Here is a 10,699-nt window from a genome sequence, read left to right on the forward strand (position 1 = left end):
GGGCTTATCACGACATATGATTTTACCCTCGTCGTTCTAAAAAGGACAGGGCCACTTCAAAATAGACAGCGTGCAGATTTTGACTGCTTTTTGGACGCAGAAATACTGCAGAATATCCTCAGCGGAAATTTCTGAGAAGCATTTCTGCATCCAATAAGCAGTCAAAATCTGCACGCTGTCTATTTTGAAAAAACCCTGGCCATATTCGTCACATGAAATGACCACTCCTAGTGATAATAGGGACCGCCTCCATCAGCCGCAGCGATAATAGGGACCGCCTCCAGCGATAATAGGGACCCCCTCCAGCGGCCCCAGCGATAATAGGGACCCCCTCCAGCAGCCCCAGCGATAATAGGGACCCCCTCCAGCGGCCCCAGCGATAATAGGGACCCCCTCCAGCGGCCCCAGCGATAATAGGGAGCCCCTCCAATGGCCCCAGTGATAATAGGGACTGCCTTCAGCGATAATAGTAACCGCCTCCAGCGGCCCCAGCAATAATAGGGACCGCCTCCAGTGATAATTGGGACCATCTCCAGCCGCCCCAGCGATAATAGGGATCGCCTTCAGCGATAATAGGGACCCGCTCCAGCGGCCCCAGCGATAATAGTGACCGCCGCCAGTGGCCCCAGCAATGATAGTGACCCCCCCAGTGGCCCCAGCATCATAGTGACTCCCTCCCCCCCCAGTGGCCCCAGCATCACAGTGACTCCCTCCCCCCCAGCGGTCCCCAGTATCACAGTGACCCCCCCCCCAGCGGTCCCCAGTATCACAGTGACCCCCCCCCGCGCATCGGCCCCCCAGTAGCACAGTGACCCCCCGCAGCGGCCCCCCAGTAGCACAGTGACCCCCCCCCCAGCAGCAGCCCCCCAGTAGCACAGTGGCACCCCCCTCCCTCCACAGCACCCCCCCCCCCCCCCCCCCCCCAGTAGCAGTGAACCCCCGCAGCGGCCCCCCAGTAGCACAGTGATCCCCCCTGCAGCAGCCCCTCAGTAGCACAGAGACACCCCACAGCGGCCCCCCAGTAGCATAGTGACACCCCACAGCGGCCCCCCATTACCCCTCGAGACCCACATACTTACCCCCTCCTCTGCCCGATGTGCCCTCCAGCAGCGCTGATAGCAGGTGCACACTGACATCAGTGTGCTGCCGGACGCCTCCTCCCCGTGCTCTCGAGGAACCAAGTAGTAGACGTCGGGGGAGGGGGTAGGAGGATACCGCCTGCACACTGACATCACAGTGTGGCCGGGATGCATATTAACTTTTTCTACCCCACTTCTGCCCTAATCAGCAATTCCAGCAACCTGATTGGTTGTTTGGGTTGGCTGATTCACAAAACAACCAATCAGGTTGCTGGAATTGCTGATTAGAGCAGAAGTGGGGAAAAAAAGTTAATATGTGGCAGGAATCAGCACACGTAGCAGCACTGCTTAGTGAATGCCGGCAGGGGAGCCACAGCCCCTGCCGGTATTCACTAACTTGGTGAGCGGGCGACGGCCCCGCGTTCCAGCAGGGACAGCTCTGCATGCCGCCTCTGGCACGCGTGCCATAGGTTCGCCACCATTGTCCTAGGAAACCCTGAATCCAAAATTGGATTGCAAAGGGTTAATTGCCTCCATTCACCACGTTACGCACGGGAAATACGCATGTGTAATACGCTGTGACAATACGCCCGTGTGAATGAGCCCTAATTCCCAGCACACAAAACCATTTTTCACAATAAAAGTGTTTATATTGTGAGAAAATCTGTTGGTTTTTACCCCGCCCTCATCAGCATTCCAATTACTAGCGTTTGACTATTTTACACAATAAAAGGCATGCTTTATGGAAAAAGGTATATTTTTGTGTTGCCGTATTCCTGAGAGCCATAGCAGATGTATATTTACGTGTTATCTAGGGGTATATACTATTTGTTTTGGTGTTGTGGTATCCAAATTACTTGCGCAACATAAATAGTAGTCAAAGGGGTTGTCTCAGAATTAGGCCTAGTGCTCACGGCCTTGACGGGCTCCGCAAGCGGAATTCCGCAGCAGAGTCCGTCACGGGGCCCCCCAGAGACCCCATACTTACCTCCGGATCCATTGCCCGACGTCCCGCGAGACGCTCCGGCGCGCATGCGCAGTAGAGCGCTTGACGCGGCCGGCAGTAGGTGGGGAAGCGTTTTCACGCTATCTTCTGCTGTGCTACAGCGTGCTACGGGGTAAAAACCAACAGATGTGCTACAGCGGAAGATAGCGTGACGGATGTCTCCCATTGACTGCAATGGAATCCGTTCGCGCGTACGCCCGCGGCAAATAGAACATGCCGCGGGTGAGTACGGGTAAATTCACAGGGTGGGATTCCACACTGTAAGCATTCAATAGAACCTAATAGCTGCGGGGCAACGCCACGGATTTCTGCCGCGTGAATCCGCCTGTGGGAATTAGCCCTTAAGTATCAGAGTTCATAAAAAAAGGATACATTTAGTATTGACACTCAGCATAAGTGCGCATCCACGAACTATATTCTCGCGCGATGCACACGAAAATTAGCGTAGCATATGTGTGGTGTTTATATGTAACGTCACTAAACAGCAGAGACGGAAATTTTTTAAAAAGTCAGTCTGTGCACGATAGCGGCGTGTGATACACGGCGTCATGCTGGCTCACACTGCGGTAACACGCTATGTTATACACTCGGCGTTTTACGCAGGCGCTCGTGCGAGCCGGCCCTAAAAGTCACAAGACATTTTTACTGCAACGTGAACACGGTAAAAACTAAGCATTGACGCAATTGTGGTTTTTGCCATTTCACCCACATCACATTTTTTAAAAAGATTTTCAGTGTATTATCCGGTACGTTAAGGCCGGTCTCACACCACTGGATGTGGATTGCGGAATTCGCGATCATTACCCACACAGACAATCCGTGACATTGCGCATCCATTGACAAAGAATAGAACATTTGCATGTCCGCTCACAAGTGGTCAGCAATTGTGATTTCTGTTCATGGAAAAAAAAATTTGCATGTTCTATTTTTGCGCCGATGGTTTCCATTTAGTCAATGGAAGCCATCCGACTCATGGTCCTTCCGTAATTGACATTGCGGGAAGGTCGTGCATTCCGCGTTATTGCCTAGTCAGGGTGCAAGAAAGAAAATTTAAAAGTCTGTTCTATGCATGTCCGACAGCGAGCTGTCCGGACCATCCGCAATACAGATATATACAGGTACACCCGGATGCCAGCCGGGCACAGGGATGGCATCTGCTGTGAGCTCCCACATGTGGAATCCGACCTGTTTGTGCGCGGCTAGGCTGAATGGTCCACAAAAACAAGTCCCCATACGTGTCGATGGACCAAAATACGAGAAAAAAGGCGTGGTCACTAAGGGGTTAAATGGTGCGCAAAAACAAGCCCTCATACGGTTATATCAATGGAAACGTAAAAAACATATCACAAGAATGACAACGAATAGACAATGGCGCAGGAGTGAGGGGGTAATGGAGGCTGGCGCTGTTCCTGGGGGTCTGTGGTGCTGAGGCTCTGTGCACGTCCGGCTGTACACCGATGGCTGCTCAGGGTAGAGGAACCTCCTCTGTAGGACATTCTGGGCAGCCGCCAGCAGGGAAGTGGAAGCAGTGGGACGGTACAAACGCTGTAGGAGGTTTGTCTCCTCTCGTGCTCCGTACAGGGTGTGCAGCGGCTTTAGTCTTCCCCCATGTGCCGGTAGTAACAGAGTGCTGCAGGGAAAACAGTGTCAGCATGTCTGCCGAGAAGGGAGAAGTGGACCTGAGTGGTGCGAAGCAGAACACCGGCATGTGGCTGGTTAAGGTGAGGGCCGGCGTGTGGCGGGTAGGCTCCCCCGCCTCTGTGCTCAGGGCAGCGGCCATGTGTGTGACTACAGCCGGCGTGCACCGGGGCCTCCCGGACAGATGATTTACCGGCACTTTCACATCACTGGCATGGATTCTGCCTGGTGGCCGCCGATAAGCCTCTCGTCAGATACAAATATGGCTGACTGTGTGGCTGACTACTTGCCTGCATACCGGAGATCGCTCGTCCTTCATCCAAGAGGCTCCCCTGGTCTACTGCTGATGTAAGCTATTCATGTCCTGCCCAAAGCATGGCAGACGATCAGCAGTAGACCAGAGGAGCCCCTGATGAATTGTTTGCACTAGTGCTCTGAGCTGACTTCTGCAGGAAGCAGACAGCTCTGTTCTCGCTGCACTGGCCAAGCTTGGTATTACAGGCAAAGTTCCCATTGAACTGAATCCCAAGTCTGGCCACTGCAGCGAGAACGGAGCTGTCTGCTTCCTGCAGAAAACAGCTCAGCGTAGGAGCGCACTGGCAGGCAATCGGCAACAAAGCGCAGCGATTTTACTGCTGTTTTTGAACGCAGGTTACTGCATCCGACAGCGGTTTTTAACGCACTCCATCATTGTGATGAGCGTTAAAAAGTGTGAAAACTAGGCTAAATCAAGCAGACAGCGCTCAAATTGCGGCATTAGAAAACATCACATTCCAGCGCAGCTCTGCGAGGACCCATTGAAATCAATGGAAGCGTCCTACTGCGATTACCACTGCGTTCAAAATGCTGCAGTAATCAGCGCATATGTGGGAGTGGCCTCACTGATCGGCTGGTAATGGCCCATCCGGACTATAAGCCTCAGGGTGTGTTCAGACGAGTGTATATCGGCTCGGTTTTCATGCCGAACTGATAAACGTTGTCCTCATCTGCGGGGGGAGGATGGAAGAGCCAGGAGCAGGAACTGAGCTCCCGCCCCCTCTCTGCCTCCTCTCCGCCCCTCCGCATAATGCAGGACACACCATTTGTAGGAACTCTCTAGAACCAGTTCTGGACAACTTGGGCCTGATGACACTGTGTATTATCCTGCTGGAATATCCCATCATTGGGAAGGGATCACACAGACACACTCACCAGTATGGAGCCACCACAGTGCCTTGTTGATAACTGGGGTCCAGGGCTCCATGGATTCTGTGCCACGCACAAACTCTACATCACCCTACAACAATTGGTGCTGTGACTTATCGGAGCCCATCACATGTCGATCCTCCAGAGTCTAGTTAGGCGATCTCATGATCCCAGGAGAGGTGCCGTGTCTGGTGTTGTGATATCCACAGCGGCACTTTGGTGGGTCTTCTGCTCCCATATCCATGGAAGCCAAAGAATGCTTTACTGACCTGTAGGATATGCATGTGGGGTCTTCTATATTGAATGTGATTTTCTACCGGAGTCCCCTTTCTGTTTGCAGGGACCGTTCTAGCTAGACGCTGACGGCCATGATCATTAGCCTGCAGAGCAAAATGTGATTATTCCCAGCAAGAGAAACCAAGTCATCTTGTAGATATTAATACCTTTAATGGCTAACAAAAATACATGATGTTATAGCGAGCTTTCCAACTTACTCGGGATTCTTCCTCAGGCTTAATGGAATAGATCCGAAGATGTGTGTGTATATATGTACACCAGGGGTTACCAGGCCAGCGTGTTATCTATGCTATAGATTTCTGTACCATAGCATGAAGCCTTTTGAGATGTTGATGCCTCTCTTGAGTGTCAGGGATGGTCATAAACCTGTACTCCCAAATTATTTTGTGACGTTGAGATTCGAAATTGCCTTTTCCTATAATAACTTTCATATTTTCTATGTTGTGTCCGTGGCTAGAAAGCTGCTCGGCCGCAGGTAATTTTTCTCTTTGCGTGTTGATAAGACTTCATCCTGGCTTTCAGTTTTTGTCCTGTTTCCCAACATAAAGCCCCAACAGAACATTTACTATACCGGATCAGATACACAACATTGGACGTGTAACATGTGAATGTCCCCGGGATCTTATAGTCCTGCTGTGTGTTGGGAATTTGTCTTCTGTCCGCAGTCAGTATATGTGAGCAGGTCTTACAGCTCCTTACCTTACAGGGAGAAGTTCCTTCTTGTATGTCGGAGGGCAATGCACTCCTGATTATAAAGTCCCTCAAATTTGGGGGTTGCCTGTAACACAGAAGGGGAGGGTCCGGGAATATGGTTTTCAGATGGTCATCCTTGTGTAGGGTATGATGGAGTTTCTTTGCAGTCTTCCTTAGTACCTCTAGTTGCGGATTGTAGGTCACTACTAGAGCCACACGTCCTTTTCTTTCTATTTCCTTGTATTGGAGCAGTTGATTTCTGGGTATCCTGGTGGCTCTGGTGATTTGGTCATCAATTGAGGTGGGATGGTAGCCCTGATTTAAAAATGCACTTTTAAGATGGTATAGATGTTCCTCTTTTTGATGTGTTTAGGATGTGTATGTGGGCCGATCAATCGGTTTTCGGTATAGAGATGTCTTTATTGAATAGTTTTACATTTTTTATGGTGGTGTTCAAAAAGTTAATTTCAGTATACGAGTAGCCTAATGAGGTTTATGGTGGGGTGGAATGCATCGAATCTCTTGGTAATTTTATTAGTTCTTGTTCGGAGTTGGTCCATATTATTATGATGTCATCAATGTAGCAGAAGTAGGCCAATGGTTTTCTGGGGCATGAGGCCAGAAAGTCACTCTCCAGCTTTGCCATGAAAAGGTTGGCATATTGTGGTGCCATTTTACTGCCCATGGCAGTCCCGGTAAGTTGCAGAAATATCTCTTTGCCAAAGGAGAAATAATTGTCTTAAAATGAATTTTGTGAGTTGTAGCATGGATTTAGATGCAACCCCATTGGCCTCAAGGTGCACCTGGCAGGCGGTCAGTCCATCTTCGTGTGGGATGTTGGAATATAAGGTTTCCACATCCATGGTGGCCAGCATGGCACCATCAGGGAGAGGGCCTATGGTTGATAGTTTGTTCAGTAGGTCCGTGGTGTCTTGCAAGTAGCTGGTTGTATTCCTCACAGTGGTTTGGGGACACCTTCCACCCATCCTGAGATTCCTTCAGTGAGGGCTCCCACATTCGAGATAATTGGCCTCTCTGGGTTACCAGCTTTGTGTTGTTTGGGAAGCATGTAGAATCTTCCAACCCTGGGGTTCTCCGGTATCAATTTCAATAGTTTTGTGGAGCCCACAGACAGGCTTCTGATGACCCTTCTCAATTCCCTCAATTTTTTTTTTTTACATTACAGAATAAAACCTCCAGAGGTAATCAGCATACCTGTCCCAGGTTCTTGCTGCCCGTGGTTCAGGCCGTATGGGGGGCATGTTATACAGCCGTTGGCGATTTCGCGTGCGCCCGCCGGCGCCGTAAAAATGCGTGGACGGGCATACAAATTAAATGTTTGTGCACCCGTTCAGATGGCCCAGTCTGGGCGCATACACACAGGCCGCAATGGTGTTGGGCGGGGAGAGACAGCTTAGTTCTGCTGAGCTGTCTCCCCCCTTCCTTCCCTCCCTCTCGCTGACACACCTCCTCTCTCCTCTCCTCTGGCTGTTTGCAATGGGAGGGGGCGAAGCCAAGCTCGCTCCCCGCCCCTTGTCCGCAACCAGCAATGAGAAGGGGCGGAGCTTAGCTTTGGCTCAGTCCAGTCCCCTCTCATTGCAAACAGACGGAGGGGAGAAGAGAAGGGGGAGGGAGTTTAGCAGTCACACTGCTAAACTCCCTCCCACCTTTCTTCTCCCGCCACCGTCACTGGCTCCCATAGGAGTCTATGCAGTGGCCAACGTATTTCGGGCAGATAGTTCCAGGGCTCTCTTTGCTGCCTGGTGTCAAAGCGCCTGATGCTTTATTGGCTGGCCGTGCGTTTTTACGCCACTGGAATACGCCGGTGTGGTCTGATGCATTAGACTCCAATGCATCAGATGGTAGTGTTTTATATTGAACGGCCGTGAAAGCGGCATCCCATATACGCCCGTGTGAATAAGCCCTGACCCAGATGATGTGTTCCCTTTAATACTGGGAAAACTTCTCAGTTCAATTGCAAAGTGTAATGGGTGCTGCTTGGGAAAGGGGTTGTCTTTACTATTGACGACCCATCCTGAGGATAGGACATCAGTAATTGATTGGCGGAGGTCCACCGTTCAAATCCCCACCAATTGGCTGTCCTGTTTGGTACTACAGGCAAATAGGTACGCTGATTGGTGGAGATTCCAGCAGGGGACCTCCGCTATTGATGACCTATCCTGAGGATGGGAGATCTGATCGCAAGATCGCGGGATTCTTTGATTGTTGCTGCGCACTTAGGAGTCTGGGACTCCTTTGATGGGTGTACACATAGACTTACATCATGGGCTCATTACTCTGTAGGCTGGGCTTACTTAGGTGTTGTTAATTTACATTATTAGTCTGTATTACTATATATATGTGACATTTCAATATGTATGTATGCTTGAAAAAGACCGTTTGGTCGACATGTTGCTGTCATTTGGCTTATGGAGGAATAAAGGCTTTTTCTATTTTTGCACCGAATATGCTGTCACGTCTTCTCTCTATTATATCCTGAGGATAGGGCGTCAATAGTGGAAGTCCCAGAGAACCCCTTTAAAGTAGGTTCATAATAAGTTGCTGGTAATCGCCCTTTTACACGAAACAATTATTGTTCAGAATCATTCAAATACCCACACTCCCTCGGAATCTGAACAATAGTCGTCCCGTGTAAATGCATGCAGCGACTGAATGAGAATTCACGCAGAAGGCTTAACAACGTGTTGTTCAGAAATGAACGTCTGTCTGCTTACTGTGAATGGAGGTGGTTGGGGGGAGAACGCTCCCCGGACGTTCCAGCTCCATTCCGGCAGCGCTCTGAGTGATACTCGCTCCTATGTAACAGCACAGCAGCAAGCATCACCGGGACAAGCTGCCCCGGATATTGTTTGTCCGACAGCTTGTCCCATGTAAATGGACCATAACGCCACTGTCCGGTTGATAAAGTTCAATATTTCCATACTGTTCTTTAGGGGCAGAGGATGCCAGGTTCTCTTTTGCCACCTTGTTTAGAACATCTATACACTGACATGCCAGAAGTCATGGGACAGGAATGAATGTCATATTGGAACCCCGTAGCCCGGCAAAATGCAGAAACTCGACATGGCATGAATTCCACAACTGAACGGAAAACATTCGTAGGGAGTTTGAGCCATATAATCTGGATAGCCCCCCCCCCCCCCATCTCTCATCCACATACAGACGGCCAGGTCGGATTCCGACTGCGTGGATTCTCCCAGCGGGATGCGACCCGTGCTCCTCCAGTGACCCGCTGCTCACCTGTCTGGCGTCTTCACTCTGCTCTGCGGATGTTCCGGCTGGCGCGCAGTGATAACGCGGCAGTGCGGGCCCCTGTGAGGTAGGACATGCCGTGATTTTGTTACCATGTGAGTTTTCACACGGTCAAATCGCAGCTGTCTGCATAGGATTGCATGAACTAATGCAATCCTATGGCAGCGGGCACAGGCGGAAATTCTGCGGGAAATCTCGCTGTGGAATTTCCACCCATGTGCATTCAGCCTAAAAGTGTCATAAGGGCTCCTACCCACTTGCGTTTTTTCAACGCTGAGTTAATGCTGCGTTTTTTTTTTAACGCAAATGTCATTGGGACTTTCTAATGTTAAAAAAGCATTGTACAAAAATCGCTAAGCACAAACTTGTGATGTGTTTTTAACATTAAAAAAGTCCCATGACAATCGCGTTAAAAACAGTGGAAGCCCTAAAGTGTTATTAAACCACCGAGAAAATGAGAAGATGATATATCCAAGCGATAAACAAGATAACGCCTCACAGCTAGGCCTCGTGTCCGCGGGCACGCACGGGTACCGAGTGGGGAATCCTGCAGTGGTTTTCTATCCGTTCCCGCAGCCATAAGGCCAAAAATGACACTTGACTCACCTGTCCGGACACTGTGGCGCTCTCCTCTTTGCGGACGGATCTTCTTTCTTCTGCTCGGCGGTTGCACTCTGCACGCGCCGTACTTTCTTTTTTTTTTTTTTTAAATCTCCTGCGTTCCCGCGATCCGCGGCACAGCCACAATGACAGCTGGGGCTGTGCAGCAGATATGATGGCTTCCGTTGACTATAATGGAAGCCGCCCCTGTGGGTTCCGCAGAAAAATGCAGCATGCTGCGATTTCTTCCTGTGCGTGTGATCCGCACACTGGGGAAAACAATCACATCCGCATGCATTAAATTGCCCTGCGGACACTAATGCATCCCTATGGGCTTCGAGATCTGCGGATTTCCCGCACAGATTTTATAATTTTAATCCGCTCGTGGACAGTGGGCCCTACACAGGTGTGTGGACTGAAGCGCACATGGCTGCTGTGATGCACTATTTTATGTCAAATCTTGTTGCTCAGTTTAGGCTTTCTGTCTCTCTGTTTAGTTTTTGGAGGAGAGAAAGGCTGGCTGTCCACGGGCCTATCTATTAGATATGGCTGACCGGCGGAGATTCGCCCGTGGACAGCCGGCCTAATACTGAGGAAATCTTGAAAACATGACCTGTTGGGGAGGGGGGGGGGGGGGGGGCGTAAGGAGTTGGGAAACACTGGATTAAACTTTTTACTATGTTTACTGGGTTTGTATAATTTGTATGTGATAGGTATGGGTACCCAACATTTAAGATGTTGGGCCTTGGGGCTTATTTACATGAGCGTATATCGGCTGGCCGTTTTTACGGCTGGTCAATATACGCTACCGTCTGATGCATTGGATTCCAATGCATCAGATCACACAGGTGTACTCCTGCAGGCGTAAAAGCGCCAGTCTTCGTCCCGCCCCCTACAATTGCGGGCTGTGGACAAGCGGCGGAGCTTA

General features: G+C 50.3%; 1 protein-coding gene across 1 annotated transcript in view; it reads left to right on the forward strand.

Moving 5' to 3' along the window:
* Positions 1-3,652: 3,652 nt before the first annotated feature.
* GTF2F2 (general transcription factor IIF subunit 2) overlaps positions 3,653-10,699 on the forward strand; it is a 164,101-nt gene continuing 157,054 nt past the window's right edge. The window contains exon 1 of the mRNA XM_066581927.1: positions 3,653-3,806. Within this exon, the coding sequence (XP_066438024.1) occupies positions 3,738-3,806 (69 nt within the window). The 5' untranslated portion in view covers positions 3,653-3,737. The remainder of the gene's footprint in view (positions 3,807-10,699) is intronic.

The sequence above is a fragment of the Eleutherodactylus coqui genome, chromosome 1, assembly GCF_035609145.1.
Source record: "Eleutherodactylus coqui strain aEleCoq1 chromosome 1, aEleCoq1.hap1, whole genome shotgun sequence".
Lineage (NCBI taxonomy): Eukaryota > Metazoa > Chordata > Amphibia > Anura > Eleutherodactylidae > Eleutherodactylus > Eleutherodactylus coqui.